General features: G+C 54.3%; 5 protein-coding genes across 5 annotated transcripts; 4 read left to right on the top strand and 1 right to left on the bottom strand.

The window, feature by feature from the left end:
* The first annotated feature begins 359 nt into the window (after positions 1-359).
* On the top strand, positions 360-3,212 carry PACC1 (pH-response transcription factor pacc-1). The gene is made up of 3 exons (XM_062893766.1): positions 360-1,019; positions 1,078-1,372; positions 1,476-3,212. Exons 1-3 carry the CDS (start codon positions 759-761, stop codon positions 2,708-2,710), a joined length of 1,791 nt encoding a protein of 596 aa, XP_062739609.1. The 5' UTR covers positions 360-758; the 3' UTR covers positions 2,711-3,212.
* Positions 3,213-7,448: 4,236 nt separating this feature from the next.
* Positions 7,449-9,584, top strand: QC762_709195 (uncharacterized protein; the record flags this gene model as incomplete). The annotated part of the gene is made up of 1 exon (XM_062893765.1): positions 7,449-9,584. The coding sequence occupies one exon, from the start codon at positions 7,449-7,451 to the stop codon at positions 9,582-9,584; it is 2,136 nt and encodes a 711-aa protein (XP_062739608.1).
* Positions 9,585-10,115: 531 nt separating this feature from the next.
* Positions 10,116-11,888, top strand: QC762_709193 (uncharacterized protein; the record flags this gene model as incomplete). The annotated part of the gene is made up of 1 exon (XM_062893764.1): positions 10,116-11,888. The coding sequence occupies one exon, from the start codon at positions 10,116-10,118 to the stop codon at positions 11,886-11,888; it is 1,773 nt and encodes a 590-aa protein (XP_062739607.1).
* Positions 11,889-12,484: 596 nt separating this feature from the next.
* SOL1 (suppressor of los1-1) lies at positions 12,485-13,273 on the bottom strand (the record flags this gene model as incomplete). Its single annotated transcript, XM_062893763.1, has 1 exon — positions 12,485-13,273. One exon carries the CDS (start codon positions 13,271-13,273, stop codon positions 12,485-12,487), a length of 789 nt encoding a protein of 262 aa, XP_062739606.1.
* A 1,261-nt stretch (positions 13,274-14,534) lies between these two features.
* On the top strand, positions 14,535-16,612 carry PHO13 (p-nitrophenyl phosphatase). The gene is made up of 4 exons (XM_062893762.1): positions 14,535-15,468; positions 15,534-15,555; positions 15,618-15,686; positions 15,738-16,612. Exons 1-4 carry the CDS (start codon positions 15,403-15,405, stop codon positions 16,505-16,507), a joined length of 927 nt encoding a protein of 308 aa, XP_062739605.1. The 5' UTR covers positions 14,535-15,402; the 3' UTR covers positions 16,508-16,612.
* Positions 16,613-17,912: the final 1,300 nt, after the last annotated feature.

Genomic DNA, 17,912 nt, shown 5'->3' with positions numbered 1-17,912 from the left:
AGTTATCGCGATCGAAGATGGCAGCTGTCAGGGGTTGGGGTTGCATAAGTGCTGGAGATGTGGGCAAAGCGTAAAGCGTGTGACTCTCGTGGAGGGAGGCAACAAACGGACGCCAAGGGATTCCTCGCAAATACCAAGCCCTTGGCGTCATCTTGGCTGTCCTTGGCGGCAAAGTAGTGCTGTTAGAGTTTGTTAGGGGGTCCGGGCGTATGACTGGCGGTTGCCTCAACAGCAGAGTGCAGCAGGTACGACGGGCGGGCCGACGCTGCCACCATCAGCCAATGATGTGAGCTTGGCATCCGAGGCGCCGACTTGCCAAGCGGGCCAAGGAGGCCAAGAGAGTTTTGCCAAGAGTTTCCGCCATGTATTGCCATGAGGGCAAAAAGCTGTAATAAAGGACATAATGGCCCGCTGTTCTCCTGAATCCAATACTGAAGCATTTTCCTCTCTGCAACAAACTTTGAGCCACTTCCACCAGCAGAATCAAAAACATTTGCAACAAGCATCGCTGTTTCGTCCATATTTGCTGTTGCGGGTTGTCTGATTCCATCAAGCACACCGCGTCCCGACAAGACCAGTTCTGCCCAGCCAACACGCTTCTCCCGGTCTTGGCATCTTCCCACCGCAAGCAGTCCATTCTCGGCGTCCTTTGAAAAGAGTGGGGCTAGGGCTTGTCTCTCTCGACTACCCCACGTGACTACAACAAAAAACCAACCCTAAGCTTCTTCACGTGCACTTCACGTGATATCTCGACAGCCATGTCCTCCTCGGGCATCTCACCTACACAGGTGTCGCCAACGGCACCCGCTGCCGATACCACCACTGCTGCTGCTTCCACTCCGGCTGCTGCTGCCGCCGCGCCCTCCTCCGGGTCGTCCAGCTCTACCTCCAACGGCGCGACTCCCGCGCCATCCACCGCTCCCACTGCCAGCTCATCCAGCAGCACTGCCCAAGATGAGAGCCTTGTGTGCCGGTGGTCTGAGTGCAACGAACGGTTCACGTCTGCCGAGGTCCTTTATGTAAGTTGTTTGTTCACTTGCTGTGAACGAGAGCGATCGCTGACATTCTCTTTTTCAGGAGCATATCTGTGAGAAGCACGTCGGCCGCAAGAGCACCAACAACCTCAACCTCACATGCCAGTGGAACGCTTGTAGGACAACCACTGTGAAGAGAGACCATATCACTTCCCACATCCGCGTCCATGTTCCCCTGAAGCCCCACAAGTGCGACTTCTGTGGCAAGTCGTTCAAGCGCCCTCAGGATCTCAAGAAGCACGTCAAGACTCATGCCGATGACTCTGTTCTGGTCGGCAGAACCCAGGACCAGCCCGGTGGCATGAACCCCGGCTACCGTGCTCACCCAAACTCCAAAGGTATGTGACACATATGCTACTCCTCCTATCTGTTGACTACTCGACGTACTCGAACAAACACGTTTTCGTTCTCCCAGAGATTTCGAGGCTAATCCGCCTCTAGCTCCCCCCGCTTTCTATGATCATAATGGCCACATGCGCGGTACTAACACCGGCCCCTTTGGCCACCCGCACCAGCAGAATGGTCAGCCTAGTTACTACGGCCAGCACCCCGCGGCTCCCCAGCACCCATCTTATCACGCTGGGCCCCCCATGTACTACTCTCAGCACATGGGTGCTCCCCGCGGAGATTTCATGAGCCACCATGCCTCTTCCTATGCCGACCCCCGGGAGAAGCGCCAGCTGGATAACTTGAACGAGCTCTTTGGAAACCTCAAGCGCCGTCAGATTGACCCCAGCTCCTACCAGCAGGTAGGCCGCTCTCTGATGCCCATCCATGGTCTTGGCTTCCAGGCTGGCGGCGGTGTAGCGACCGAGTACATGGCCCAGGCTCCCCACACCCTCGCCATGGGTGGTGGTTCCCATGCCACTCCTCTCACCCAGCACTACTATCTGCCACCCATGCCCAACCTTCGCACCAAGGAGGACTTGACCCAGATCGACCAGATGCTCGAGCAGATGCAGCACACCGTGTATGAGAACACCGGGTCTCCCAACTCTCACTATGCCCCTGTTGATCTCCGTCACCCATCGCCTTCTTATGCCGCTCGCCCAGCCGTCGACCCCTATGCTGCTTCTGGCGCTCAGCAGGTGGTGTCTCCTCTCAGTGCCGCCCCGTCCCACTCCAGCAGCGGCACCCCCGCCGTCACCCCTCCCTCCAGCAACATGTCGTACACTTCTGGCCACTCGCCTACCACCTCGTCGTCCGGCATGTCTCCCATCTCGCGCCACAGCTCCACCTCGGTCGCCTATCCCAACCTCAGCAGCCGTGCCAACCCTCTGCCTTATCCTCCTACGGCTGCTGGTCTCGGGTCCAACTTCACTCACAATGAGCGCCGCCTCTCTGGTGGTATGCTCCAGGCTGCTGCCCGCCGCTCTGGCTCCGAGTCGGACGGTGCCCGCACTCCCACCGCTGCCCAGCCTGGTGCCTCCTCGGTCAGCTCACCTAGTGGCGATTCTGAGGGCCCTGATGGCGAAACCTATGATGACTGGCTCAATAACATGCGCACCATCGAGGCCTTGAGAAGCGCCATCCGCCAGCGCCTTGAGCGCCGCGACTACGAGGAAGACACGGATAACAGCCGCATCGACCCGGCGCTCGCTGATCGCTCTCGCCCCAGCCCTCCCACCGACCCCGGCCGGGTCACTTACCCCGTGCTCCCTCCCGCGGGGCACTAAGTCATGTGGAGTTGAGAACAAGTTGGGTACATTTGTTAACGATGGGGGCTCTTGCCCATGAAAAATACTTGCTTGGGGTTTTGTGTTGTTTACTACACACATTCTTATGTTGTTGTTTTTTTGCGGAAGATACCTCCACTCATGGCCTGTTGCTGTCGGTCGGCTGAGGGGAACAGGCTGGGAAATAGTTGTTGTTTGCTGTCCTTTTTTTTTTATATTCTTCTGGTAATGGGGGGCGCTTGAGCGGACGTCGATGGGGATGACTTTTGTCATGGGTCGGTCATGATGATGGATGGGATGTTTATATCCGTCATGGACCGCTGTTGCTGTCTTTTTTATATGAGGGAGACCTCTTTTGCAGCGTGGTAGGCTTTATAGCCGGGAAGCAAAGAATAAAAAGTGTTTGATTACTAGATATCGACTTTATTGCTGGCTTGTGTAATATGACATGAAATGTTTCCGTCATTTGACAACGGGCTGTGATTTCCTTTGAACCTCTCACGTCCAAGCTTTGGGGGGTGATAATCGCGAGGAGGCGCTGCTCTTTCGACGATTTTCATCTGATTTTAAACACCCATTTGATGACAGGTATTGCAAGGACGAAGAGCATCGTGTGGAAGCGCCGCTCTGGTAGAGATCCCCGGCAAGCAAGCCAAGGGTCACAGACAAAAAAAAAAAAAAAAAAACGTCCAGTCGTCCCCTGAGCTGAAACACGGGCAAGCTGGGTGGTAATGACAAGCTGCGAGGAGCTCTCACATGCAGTCGCTGATGAAGGAGCGCTCCAGGTCCTTTGAGAGGCCATTCAACGCTTCCTCGCCTGCTCGCCTAGCTGACGAGGGATTACTCAACCTCTTACACTGAGAGAAGCTGCGCGTGCGCACGAGTGAACACCATGCCCTTGCTCGCGATCTACCAGCCTGCGAACAAGCTGCATCAATTCTCCCCACCTTACCCTCTCGAGGAGACCACTCTTCACGGCCAAGAGACCGAACAAGCAATTTGGCAAATTTCTTGAGAGAACCTTCACGGAGCCCCCTATTTGTCTTACCAGCGTCCCGCCCCCCTACCTATTTACTTACCTTTCCGATAATATAGTAAAAGGCCTTAAAAGAAAACATAATAAGTTTTTAAATTATCTTACCAGCCCTTTTCACTATCTTTTAAAGCCTTTTCATTATCTTTTAAGCCTTTTTAACTATCTTTTGAGGCCTCGTAATTATCTTTTAACGTCTTTTAATTTTCTTTGAACGTTTTTCTAATTCTATTTTAACGCCTTTTAGCTATCCTTTAGAGCCTATTGAATGTCTTTTAACCCTTAATAATTATGCTTCGCATTATAGTTGAATTCTATATTAAGGCGGGGTGCTGGTAAGCTAAATAGGGGGTTCCGTATAGGTTCTCTCAATTTCTTTGCCAAAGATGGACTTTTCGTTTGCCGCCCCATGGTTTTGACTGGGCCGACGCCCTCACGGGCGAGCGAGCTCAAGAGAATGCCGCAACTGCTAACGCGGCGCAGAGAAGCGCTATTCTCTTCTCCTTTCGGCTTGTGCGTGCCTCTTGAGAAGGCTTAAGGGTACCATCTATCCATCAAGCTAAAGCCTGTATAAAGGATGGCTTCTTCTCTGCCATTAAGTCGCTCACAGTTGGTTCTTCCTGCACACAATACCGCCAACATACCAGCCTCTGTTCGAGCTCTTTCTGACGGTTTCGCCGAGCCAGGTTGAGAGCTGGAAGTGGGCAGATGCTTGGATGCAGTCTTGATCTCTTGCACGCGCTGCTTGCTGTAAGTTAGCCAGATAACATCCAGTCATTCTGTCCACTTTCACTTTGGTTGGCCTTTGTTTTGGCTTGGTGGATGAGAGGATCTTATCAGGTTGTGTGGGTAGCTGATTGGTCTTCACCTTTCTTTAACTTATACCAGTAAGTAAAAGGCAATTATTCCCAATGAACCACCTACCTTCCTCTCCCAATCGATCTCTCTACCTACTCAACCAAACTCACAAACAACCCCGCCACCGAAACCTGCTTCCCCAAACTCCCCTTCTCGTAGGGCCCACCCCAAGAAACACCATACAAGTTCCCCTCCCCATCCTCCCCACTTGCTCACCACCCCCCGATCATTCTACCACATCTCCTCCGCCCATCGAGTCAGCACCCCCCTTATACATCCTCTCACCCGGGTACGTCTTATCCAACTTTGCAAGATTATACGTAACTATCCCCTTGAAAGCCTGCTGGTCATTATTACAATTCCCATCCCCCCCACAAGACTCGGTCAGAATCCCCGAAGAAGACACCATCAAAAGACTAGAACTCGCCACCGCCGCATCGGCGATATTCCTCGCTTGGGAAAGACATTGACTATCCTTCGTAGCTGTATAAAGATCTATTCCCCGTTGGCAGCGGTTCAACACAGGCTACCTTCCATATAACACACCAACCGACCAACCCCCCCACCCCCAGCACCACCCCCTGATTATAACTCCACTCCATCTGGCCATTATTTCTACAACTCCCATCCTCCCTCAACCCATCATTGACGAGGTTCTGCTCGTTAATCATCCCACCACCCCGAAACCACTCCCACCCTTGCCTCGCCCTCGCGAGATACACCTCCTGCTGCGTACGCAGGTACAGCCCCGGCGCGAGAGGCAGGTGGCGCGGGATAGGGGGACGGTGGTGAGGAGGATGTGGGAGGGAAGGGCTTCATTTTTGTGACGACGAGAGAGGTCGAGTGCGTAACAGGAATTTGTCGTGGGTTGACTCTGTCTAGTTGGAGAGGTTGGTTCAATGACAACCAAACTGTCTATGGTCAACGATCTCGACACCGTTCCTGTTCGCCCGCCCAAGGTACCTACCTAGTTACAGCTTTCCGCCTTCTGACCTGCCATTTCAACCAAGCTCGCTCATCTGAGCTTCTTCTTCCCCAGATGATGACCATAACTTACGGCCCTACCGTGAGCAAGCTTGGACACCTGTGCATCTTTGCGCGTTGTACCTGACAAGCCCCATACTTCAGATTCCGCCGTTTGGTCATGGCGATATGTACCACGGCTGGCCATGCGGACAAGCAATGACCAGAAAGAAGCTTGTGCCCAGGTCCACTCGGACTCGACGACCAAAATAGCAGAATCGAGTCTCTGCCGGGCCCTTTTGTGCAAGGAAAACCTGCCTCAACATGTCAACGCTCAGGAGCTCAGGGGGTGGCTGTATTGTTCAAACGGTGTAACCACCATCCCGCCCACCCTCACCGACGCAACAGTGTCTGTCCCTTTTCCAAATGAACTCTTTAGCTACCTCTCATCCGCCCTCGGAAACGCTCCCACCCACACATTTCCCCCTCAGTGACGTGTTGAAATGCAGGTCCTGATGAATAGGTCACATCCCCAACTTGGGAACCCTTCTCGAACACAGTGTGTGTGCCTCGTAATCCCGTACATATAGGAGTGGTTCGACGCAGGCAACCTGCCGGACACGACAGAAAGAGGCACAGAACAATTCTCTTGCATGAGCACATGGGTGCAGTGAAATGCCGACGTGCATGGGAGAAAATCTCTGAGGAAAAGTCATCATGCAGGTGAGGTGGCATTGCATCCCGAGAGTCGCCTTCTTTTCCCTTCTTTTACCTCTCGGTCAGAGAGGCCCAATATCGAAAAAAAAAACAAAAATGTCTTGCCCGACGAGAACTAAAACCCCCACGTTGGATGTCCGTTGTTGGCGTTACAGAAGGGATCGTCGTGCAATCTCCTGCCCTGTTAGTCATCCCATCCATTTTGTGAGGGATTACTAACAGCCAAGAGAGTTGTGGCTGCGGGAACCAATGCACACTTGCAACGTCCACACAACGCCTCCACCGCGATTGCCGCTATCTTCAACGACAGGCCAGGGAAGGGAAAGAGACGTCATCTAATGTCCCCTCTCGAATATCGAACGAGACTATCGACGACGAGAATTATGAACTGACAGAGAAACAAACCCAGTATGTCTCTCGCTTATGTCCCGTATACTCTGCTCTTGTTATCATCATCATCATCATCATCACGGCTGCCACGGCATAAATGTCGATACGACAGCAAAATACAATGGGCCTTTTTTTCTTGGATCGCAGAAATTCTAGCGAGTCATCGCTGGCACTCTATCCTTGTGATGGACCAACCAGCCCGCCCTGTTGGGATTTCTCCCGCTCTCTAGCCAGTCAAGCTGTGTTTCAGCCGGCCAGGGAGCCAGGGGGTTAACACTCCCCGCGGCGATCGTCTAATTTGAGCCCTGCTGTGGAAAGTGGGTTGGATGCCTGTTTGCAGCGTCACCAGCAAAAGACTCGAAAACCCCGTTGTCCCGTCCGTCCCGGCATCCCGAATCCCTTTTTTTTTCTCTTATTTTCTTTTTGCTCTTATTTTTTCGGTTTATTATCTGCTGTCTTGTTATTGCCTCTGTTTTATACCCCTACTTTATGCGCACGCCTTTTGACTCAAATTGCTTGATTTGATGGACCAGGGGTGTGGTGAAAGCTGATGACCAACAAACAGCCCGACATCCGCGAGGAACAAGGAATCCAGAAACTCATTTGACGGAGAAGAGCCGGGATATCGCCAGTGAGCGAGTCCATGTGCGACACCAGCTGCGGGTCTCGCCGTGTTGCTTGAAGGAAAAGTGAGCCAAAAAAAAAAGATTCCGACGTGCGCTACGCTACTATCCGTGCCTCCCTCGATCCACACGCGGGCAAAACAAGACGGACAAGATGATGGAAACCGCGAGCTTGCAGCTCCCTAAAACGGGCGGCAAGTCTCGCTTCTCAAAGGCCCTCCCCGTCCCTCCTTCTTTGCCTGCTCTTGACTTCGACACGGACTCGTTCGGGTCTGACCTCCCACTGCCTCCGCCACCAAAGAAGGACCTGCCCAAGACACCTGTTGCTGGAGCCCCCCTTCCCATCATCAAGAAGCCCGTACCGGCCGCAAAGGACTGGGACACCAGGAGCACCTTCACAACCAAGACTGCTTATACCATGGCTGCCGTTGCTCAGCCTCCCCCAGATTCACCTCTCCCGCGCCTGCCTGCAAAGTCTCCCGGACTCCCACCCCCGATGAGTGTGCCACGCCGACGGCCCGTCGCCTCCCCGACTGTTGCAAGCCCCTCGGGTCCGGCCCCGACATCTATCCCAAGCCCGACGTTGCCGGCCAGAGTTCCCTCACCTGCCGGCTCATACTCCAGTCTACTGTCTGCCTACTCCAACCACACATCTGATTCTACACCGAGGACATCAACAAACTCTGCCAATGAAGTGGGTTCCATTGTTCCATCCAAAGATTCTCATTCAGCGTCGTCGCCCACAATAGGAAACGAGGCTCGCATTCAGTCGCAAACACTTCCGTCACTGCCATCCGACCAACATGCTCAAACACAAAAACCCAGCACTTTTACTCACCAGATGTTTAAAGAAGACCTCGAAGAGCTACCACCTCCACCGCCTCTGAAAGATGCCCAGCGGCTTGCTAGACCGCAAACGCCGACGAGTCTGCAGATATCATCATCGTCTGTCCAACCACCAGCATCCACGCACACGGCCGCATCCCCGCTAGTAGATAACAGTTCTCCACAGGATCAGCTCTGGAGAAGAAGATCACTAAAAGCCGAGAAAAAAGTTGACGTTCCTGAACTCAACCTTGCTTCCAGCAACGGATCCACCGCTGCATCCAAACAAACGCCACAGCCACCTTCACAGCAGCCTCACTCTTCACAACCGCAAGAGCAACCTCCCCCGTCCACGGCACAACGTGCCCCACCACCCCAAAATTTTGCAGGTGGATTGCCAGGGCGAAACATTCGGCCGGTGCATCCGAGTGAGCAGGCGGTGCCGCAGATCGAGGTCAATATGGGACAAGAAGTGTCCCATGTGAAGGACAAGTTGAGGAGGAAGGGCAGCCAAAGTCCGCCGATCGAAAAGGCTTCCAGTCCTTCCAGCTCGTTGCCGGTTGTGTCGCCATTATCCGCCCGGCGATTGCCGACGCCAGAATACGGGGCGAATGATGTCGAAAGTCCCGTGATGGCCATGGCCGTGTCGCCAATATCGCCGGCGATTACCCCAGAGTTGCCGAGTGAGCAAAGGCCGGTGCCGCCGCCGCCGCCTTCTGTGTCACGAAGCGCGCTCGGCCCCCCTCCGGAGCACGCATTACGACAAGCTAGAAGCAGTCCCAATTTGGCGCCCAAGGCCAGCAACGGGGGATTTAATGGTCGCTCACCAAACGGTTTGCCATCTTCGCCTGTGCCTAGCCGTGACCGGTTCGCGAGCCCCCCGCACTCGGCCCGCTTCCGAGCCGACTCTGGTTCTGGGCTTGGACCGAACCGACGGGATCCTGCAGGTTCGTATCTGGAATTGCAGCCACCGTTTCAAAGGCAACCGCAATCACGACCCCAGAGCCCGGCTTGGGGTGGCAAGCCCGTGTCTGAAGATGGATCAGTCATTACGCTCCGAGCAGCACCGCCAGCAATCCGACCAGAGTTATTGGATCATCCCCTCCGGGAACACGACCCAAACGCACCAGATGAGACGGATAACCCTGGGGCGGGGTTGTTTCCCAGAAACTGGTTCACGCCTGCGCCGGCAGAGGAGATACTGGATGCTAGGCCGTTGCAGGAGAAGCATTTTCGGTGTATTACTAGCCATAGGATCATGACGGCGGGGAAGCAAAAGAATAATCCGATTGCGTGCCGGACGTGTGGGCACAAGGATCGGAATGCGGAGTGTTATATTTGTAGTGCGTGTTATTTGAATGTTTGTTCGGGGTGTGTGGGGTTGTTGAAGAGGAGTCGAGGGGATTTGGGGGTGGTGATCAAGGCTGTTGGGGAGAAGGGGAGGGGGGAGGGGGGTGATGTGTGAGGTTGGGGACTATACGGCGGGATAAATTTTGAAGATTTATGAGTAGATGGGGGTGTGATTTTGGGGAATAATAATGAGGTCAGATGTGATGGACGGAACGTCGAGTTTTGATCATTTACTGGAGGAGGGCTTTGGGTTGTGGAAGTTGTATATTTTTGATACCGTGTACAATTATTTTATAGGGGGTCTTTGGGTCAGAGTATTGGAGGTGTGGGAAGGTTAATGAGATTGAGTTGGATGTTCATCTGAGACTACCTACTTGGAAATGGTGATTGTGAGATTGTGATGTTTGCTGAAGGTGAGATGGGAGGTGACGTTGCAAGGCGCCCCACTTGCTTTTCCCCAGCTAGGGTGGCACAGGGCTGTTGGAGCTAGCTGTCAATACAGGGGCCAATCACTCCATTCAGCCTCGATCGCCAAGACAACAAACAACAACAAAAGTCGGCGTGTGTGTGTTTGGGTTTGGGTTTGGGTTTGGGGTATTTTTGACACCTAAATTTTTACGGCTTGAAATATTGTGGCGATATCATCATGTCGTCCACGCAGAACAGCGCGCTGCCTGGTCGCGCGAGGAGTTTGAGGAAGCCGACTACGGTGGGTGAGCATCACAACAAGGGGGGGGGAGGGAGCGAAAGTCAATTACCGCTCAGGGGGGCATCTTCAACGGGAACGGGAACGGTATCTGAGCGTACACTTAGGCGGGCGGCGGGGGTTGCAAGGAGTAGTAGACCCTTGTCTGGAGTTTTTGGTGGTGGTGGTGATGGTGGTGGTGGAAGGACGACGACGACGACGACGGGGACGGGGGCGGGGCAGGTTTCTTCTGCTTCTTCTTCTTCTTCTTCTACCAACCCAAACTCATCGAGATTGGGGAGGGCGCCGTCAACGAGGCAGGTTTCGGTTTCTTCTGCTTCGGCGGGGAATGGGGATATACCCGGGACGACACGGCTTACGAGGGCGGCGTCGACACGGCAGTTTCCTGGTGCCTCCTCCGCCAAGTCTGCAGCTTCTCCAGAGGGGTTGGGTATTGCGCCTCCTAGACGGACGGGGACGGGGACGGGGACGACTACTACCATCGCGGCAGAGCAGCAGCCGCCAACACCTCTATCCCGCCGCCAGACAGTCACCGAATCAACCTCGCGCAGGCCGACAACATCAGGCGGTCCAATCCCACCACCAAAACGCACCCCCTCCACCACCACCACCGCCACCCACTCACGCGCAAAATCAAGCGTGACCACCCTTTCGAGCAGTAAAACCCTCCGACCACCATCATCGACATCCCAAACCTCCACTTCTACTACTTCCACCACGACAACGGACCGTTCCAAACCCCCCATCACACGCGCCCCTCCTCCTCCTCCTCCTTCTCCTCCTCCTCCTCCTCACAAACGCGCCCCATCTCACCCTTCCCTTTCCACCCAGCCATCAACACCGGGAGTTGGCAGAACCAGATCCCTCAAACTACCACAAGGTGCGCTGGCGGCAAAGACAAAACCAGAATTCAACACGCACCAACAACACTTTTCCCCCTCAAAAAACCCCCAGCTGCCAAAACTGTCCGCCAGAGAAATATTAGCCCCCCCCTCGCCAAGCAAACTACCCGCCAACCTGGCCATCTCAGCAGAGACAGCACGGCTACAAACCGAATTACTTCAACTATCCCTGCTGCATCAGTCGGCCGAAGAGACAAAACTCCAATGGGAGGGGTCGGCATATGAAAGGTTACGGGGCAGATTCGGGGTGCTGGCTGGGCTAGAAAAGGAGGTGGTCAAGTTAGAGGGACGAAGGGGGGAGGATGACAGGGCGAAAGAGTTGTTGGACTGGGGAGGGGGAAAGGGACTGGAGGGGAGGGTGAGGGTTTTGGATGAGGTGCTGGGCAAGGTGTGGGGGCTGACGGAGAATGGGGGGAGGTATTCGAGGGTTGTGGCGAGGTTTGGGAAGTGGTTGGGGCAGGCGGAGGAGGTGATGGTTGCAAGGGAGAAGGGGGAGTGGGGGTTGGTGGAGGGCATTGGGCGGGAGTGGAAGGAGGAGATTGGGAGTATAAGCAGGAAGGTTCATGCTGTTAGCCAGGAGTTATATGGGGTTTTGGACGGTCGTGAGGCTGGTGAGGCGGGGGGGTTGGGGAGGGTGCTGAATGGGGTGAAAGATCTGATTGGGGGGATGGTGGAAGAGATTGAGATTATGGAGGTTGTGGAGAGGGAGGTAAGGGAGCAGGAGATGGAGTGGGTTAGGAGGGTTAATAGGGAGGGTGATGAGGGGGTTGAGACGAGGAGGAGGGCGGGGGCGGTTTGGAGGGCTTTTTGAAGGGCGATTTATGATGCCAGCGACGAATGATTTATTGATATGGCCTAGGAGTGTCTCTGGCAATATGGAGTTTGACGGGGGTTGCCGATTCTCTCTTTTTCCTTGTAACCTACACAATGGATATCATACATACAATCAACCGGTTGCCTGTTTTGAGGATGAACAAAGCTTTATAATGAGAGCGCATACGTAGCTTTTGGCTCGTTTAGTACAGCACCTGCAGTAGAAGGGCAAGAATGTGAACCTCTTCAGCTCTCCTGTAGCGTTTGATCAGAATCAACTGGTGCCAAGAGAACCACATGATCACGGTTTCCACTACACTTCAAGCCAAAATGATGAAATATCAGCAGTGGTTAAGAGTAGTTAAGTGTATCAGAAGGGTCCTGGTCTCAAACTACTCCTCAAAAGTCAAGCGCATTCAAGACATCGAGGCCACCAAACAAATGAAACCCTCTGGGATATCAAAAAATCATAGGACAAAGCCTGTCGTAAACGAAGAAAAAAGAGAAAAATCATAACCTCAACAAAGTGAAGAAAGCTTGGTCATTTCATATCCCTCTTCCATCCCTCTTTTTTTTCTTTCTTTTCCGTCCCCCTTAAAGAGAGAAAGGCCTCCTAGGATAACTAACACCCTCCACCGCATCATTATCCACAAACCAGCTCGCCCTCTCCCCCGCGCCCTCATTCACCAGCGCGCACGGCAACCCGGCCCCCTCCTCAAAAATCTGCTTCATAATCTCCTTCTTCCCACCCCCCGTAGCCACAAACGCAATCCTCACCGCATGCGTCACCACCGGCAGCGTAAGCGTGACCCTCTTCGGAGGCGGCTTGGGACTATCCTCAATAGGCGCCACCCACGCGCTCGTCTCCCTCAGCAGCTCATGCCCGGGAAACAAGCTGCACGTGTGCCCGTCCGGTCCGCAGCCCAACAGCAAAAGGTCAAAAATCGGAAGCTTGACGCTGTCCCTCGAGGCAAAAGACCTGACGAGGGCTTGCTCGTACTGATCCGCCAGCTCCTGGGTGTCGTCGAGATATTCGGTGTCGATGGGGTGGACCGTCGGCTGGCCGGTGCCGGCTGGGAGCTTGTCAAGCAGTTCTTGCTTGAGGAGGAAGTAATTCGAGTCTTGGTGGTCGAGGGGGACGGCGCGCTCGTCGGCAAAGAAGATCTCCCACTTGTCCCACTTGACTTCGTCGTTGGGGCCCGAGGGGGGGGCGAGGAGGGCCTGGGCGAGGGTTTTGGGGAGGGAGCCGCCTGAGACGGCGACTTTGAAGACGCTGTGGCGGGCGAGGCCGGCTTCCTGGCAGGAGATGACGTAGGCGCGGAGGGCGGGAGCTAGGTTGTCCTTGACTGAGGGGAACGAGTAGAGGTTCGCTTGTTTGGCCATCTTGACGGTTGTGTGTGGTTGTTGTGGTTGTTGTGGTTGTGGTTGTGGTGGTGGTTGTGGTGGTGTTGGTGATTGTAGAGCTCCGAGATAGATAAGGACCAGAGATAGCCTCAGCTTGGGGGTTGTGTAGGGATGAGTTGCAAAGCAAAAGTCCAGTTTGGGCAGGGTGAGTTTCTAAGATGTTCCCGGTCTTCAACGGGGGTTGTTGGGAAATTTGTTGTGGGTTCTTGGCGGTTGTGAGACACACAAGCAGGCGTGGGGGAGGAGGTGCGGGGATGGAGCTTTTCGGGGGTTGGAGGGTTAGCTTGACGCGGGAGTCGGCGATAAGATGCTGTGGTTCTTACTGTGGTGTTGTCTGTGTGGTAGTAGATGAGCTGAGATTCCCAACGACGCGGTATCTTGAGTGTGGATGGGTGGGCTGTCTTGCGCGGGATTTTTTGTGGCTGGGTTTCTAATGGAGGGGCGTTTTTCGTGGAGGGCTTTGTTGGACAGGAGGGGTAGCAAATGTTTTGTGAGGGGCAGCTGCAGAAGAGCTTTTTTGGTCTTGTCCGGCTCAGCAACCCCTGTTTGAACCTCTTTTTGCCTGTAGTTGTTAGTGACGAGAGTTTGACACCGGAGTGATCGCTCCTCAACAGAGAGTAATTCGGGATTTTTTAAACTTCGCAGGAAAAGAGATGCTCGACCCCCAAAGTCTGGACATGTCTATTACGTCTAGAAATACCAGGACCGGAGCGCGACAGACAAAGCAGTCCCTGACCCGGAGATGCGGTTCAACTCGCGGCGCAGGCAGCTCGATCCGGCACATCGTCACAATGGCTCGCTGATGGCTGCTAGTGCCGAATACACTTCGGCATCGGCCGGCGCGTGGTAGACACCGTTGGGAATGACGGGCCCGTCGATCAGGGCAGCCGATATCCTTGCCAGGGTGACGGGTTTATGACGATCCGGCAAGATCACATCGATGACATGCGCCGGTAATGGTCTATGCTACACTTGTCGGAGGAACTTCGATGAGGTCCGAAATATGCGCACAGATGCATATAAAGACTTCAACGCCTCTTCGTACAATGCTTTCAACTAGACATGAAAACCGTTTATAAACTGCACCAGACCAACTGTCTGGCCAGCATACGTTTACAGTCGAAACTATGGCAAACGCGGGTAATACGGACCGTTCATGTAAAAGCCTTGATAGCCCTCACATCAGAGTCTCCAGGGTGGAGGTTTCGATATAAGGATTAACCACACCTCCAATCACCAGTGGGCATAAAGTCTGATATGCTCTCACAATGATACGATTTTGTGTTTGGATCGAGTATAATCATGGGGACAAAGGTTGTCAATCTTTGCCATTCGCGGAGCTATCTCCGCAGCCTCTTGATGGAAACAATGGAGTTGCCAAGACCGGCCACGAAAACACAAGGACCGCTCTGGAACAGAAGAGGACTTGGGATTGAGGTTCAACGATTTTTAAATATTTCGAGCGCTCTGGGCGGTTCTCTGTCTTTGTAAAAGAAAAAGTCAATTCCCATCACATGATGGAAGGCTGTGGTCGAGACTTCTCGAAGTTGTTGATAGTTAGCGGGGGAGGGGTGACGCTGCGGGGTTGCTGAGAGCTATGGGGGTCTGGGTGGAATTCATTGCGTCATAGTCCCGCTTTTGAGTGTTTAGGGCAGCAGCTCCACCTTATTTTGTTCTGAGCATCTGGGATTCTTTAGAGCATCGTCGTCTTTTTTCAGCTAGACTCGGGCTGCAAAAGTAAGGCCCAGAAGGACATCAGATGACAGCCAGGCCGATCTCGTCACTCTGTTTTGCAGCTGTCACAGAATCCCGAAGATGCCTGTCGAGTCCAGATTGATCCGACAACAGCTTCCTTCTGCTGCCACAACAATGTAGCCAATCATGGTCAACGGCCAGCTGAGAAGGGGCTTGGGGGAACAGGTCCTTCGTGGAGGCGGCAGATTCGCAAAAGCCCGTAGCCGAATTTCAATCAGATTGACCAAGACCTCACTCAACACACCGCATCGGCGAATACCACTTGACTCAGTCGACATAATCATACCGGGCCCGTTTACCTCTGAAGCCACATTCTTGGTAATACTCTCCATTCCGCCTTAGAATCCTGCACCATGACGACGCCAAAATACCTCACCGGTGATGCGGCCGCCATTGACGAGTTCATTGATCGCTTTGATGTGCGTTGACACTACCAGCTCCCATGCCCCCCCCCTGCCTGTTTGCCATACTCATTGCCCACCAGGTGTTTTTGCTAGACTGTGATGGTATAGTTGCTCTCGCTTTCGGCAGCTCGCATGGTGATCTGACGTTAACAGTCTTGCCGCAGGAGTCATCTGGTCCGGCGAGCATGTGTTCGAGGGGGTTGTGGAAACTCTGGAACACTTGAGATCCAGAGGTGAGAGCCCTGTCTTGCTTCCGGCCCACTCAGATGGCTAACCCCCGATAGGCAAAAAGACAGTCTTTGTGACCAACAACTCGACAAAGTCTCGCCAAGAATACCTCAAAAAGTTCACGGGCTTAGGAATTCCGTCTGACGTGGAGGAGATATTCGGTTCGGCATATTCCGCCTCGGTTTACATCTCCAGAATCCTCAAGCTCGCGCCGCCCAAAAACAAGGTTTTTGTCATTGGAGAGGCCGGCATCGAGCATGAGCTGAGGAGCGAAAATGTACCCTTCATTGGCGGCACTGACCCTGCCTTCCGAAGGGATGTCACCCCTGAAGACTTCAAAGGTCTCGCTGATGGTTCTCTGTTGGACCCCGAGGTGGGATGCGTGCTCGTCGGTTTGGACTTTCACATCAACTACCTCAAGCTCTCGCATGCGCTCCAGTATCTGAGGCGGGGTGCCATCTTCTTGGCGACCAACGTGGATTCGACCTTCCCGATGAGCCACGGCTTCTTCCCCGGCGCAGGCTCGATGAGCATGCCTCTCGTGTACTCAACGGGCCAGAAGCCGGTGGCGCTCGGGAAGCCTAGCCAAGCCATGATGGATGCTGTCGAGGGCAAGTTCCAATTCGATCGTGAACGCACGTGCATGGTTGGGGATCGTCTTGACACCGACATCAAGTTCGGAATCGAGGGGAAGCTCGGTGGCACGCTGGCAGTCCTAACGGGCGTAAGTCAGAAGGAACACTGGGAGGCATCGGATGCGGTTGCGGTGCCAGCATTCTATGTGGACAAACTGAGCGACATTGGGCTTGTCGCGAGGAAGCAGTGAGGTTGTTCCGGGCCCATGACGGGGTTTCCTAGGTGATAGACAGGACAGCTCGCACAAGTAGACAGCAAGCAACCAATAGATTTACGGCGTGTTCTTTACCAGACACTTGTGTTGGAGCTGGGTGATCTAGGTGACACAGATGCGATGCTGTGGCCGCTCGGTTCCAAACGGCGGAAACGATGCCAAGAGGCAAAAGAAACGAGGTGCGAGGTGGTCACTTGTGGTGTAAGGTGTAGGGACGAGCCGCAAGGACACGCAACCCGTCGCCGCAATCAGGAGACCGCCAGACTCCCCATTGGACGAGAGCTGGAACCTGGAACTTGGTCTGGTGTGCATTGGGGGGGTCGTTGGAGGCTGGCTATGACGTAGGTCCAGACCGTGGCATGGGGCACGCCAATGGGTGCCAGGGAGCTATGACGGGCTTGCCACTGGCCAGCTGCCACAGCGAATATGCAAGCCATCATTTGGGGCAGGACCCTGAATCTCAGGGAACCCGAACGCCCGCGGGTTTTTGGTGGGTGTGAACCCTGTTTTAACCGCATCTCACAGGGGTCTAGGTGGGGCCAGGGTCTCGGTCGGTTGAATCTCGACCTTGTCACGACCTGCCATCTTTCCCACGGGCCCATCTCAGCTCCCAACACCGCTCCAATAACCCCCTCCCCCTCCAGACATATCTTGTCTATCGTATCTTGTCGATGCAGGTGTGCGCGTGATGTCTTTCCCCCAACAAGGCTGACGTGTCTCGGAAGCTGGAAGATGCCATATCTGATCGTCATATTAAGAGCAGTACCTCCAGGTACCTCTGAGATAGATGTTTAGGTACCGCCAGGTATGTACGCTACTGCACTCCTGTACTGGGGGCTCCCATCGGCCGGCTTTTTTGGTGCGAGGGCGCTGGATGGGGGTTAGCGCCTCCTGTCTTCCGGAGCATTTACAACGGCCCCTGTGATGGAGGTGTGCGAGGCGGCGCGGGCTGTGAGAGCGTCAGTATGCAGACGCCCGGCGTTACTTGGGTCAATCAAAGCAAGATGGGAGCCCCGTCGATTGTACCAAAATCAAGGTCTTGCAACCCGGTAGCCCTGCGTCTGCTGCTTGGGCTCCCCCAGTTCTCCAGTCACAGCCGTCTAACCACCTTCGCTCGTTCGTTCTTGGCGGGGCTCGCAAAGCCAGGGCACGTCAATTTTAGCTTTGGCAACGACAAACTAGAAAATCCCAGCTTTGTTTCTTAGGGTCGCTATTAGGGCAGCGACCCGAGCCGACGTCCGCCCGCGCCGCTTGAACTTCAAGCGGGAAAGACACCCCCCTACCGATATCTACCGTCGAGGCTAGCTGCAAAAAGAGAGGTCATCGTGGTTGACTCTCGACCAAAAAAGACGGGTCCAACCTCTCCGCCTGTCCCCGTCAG

Source organism: Podospora pseudocomata, chromosome 7 (genome assembly GCF_035222375.1).
Source record: "Podospora pseudocomata strain CBS 415.72m chromosome 7, whole genome shotgun sequence".
In the NCBI taxonomy this organism is placed as follows: Eukaryota; Fungi; Ascomycota; class Sordariomycetes; order Sordariales; family Podosporaceae; genus Podospora; species Podospora pseudocomata.
This window is presented reverse-complemented; position numbering and strand designations above follow the sequence as displayed.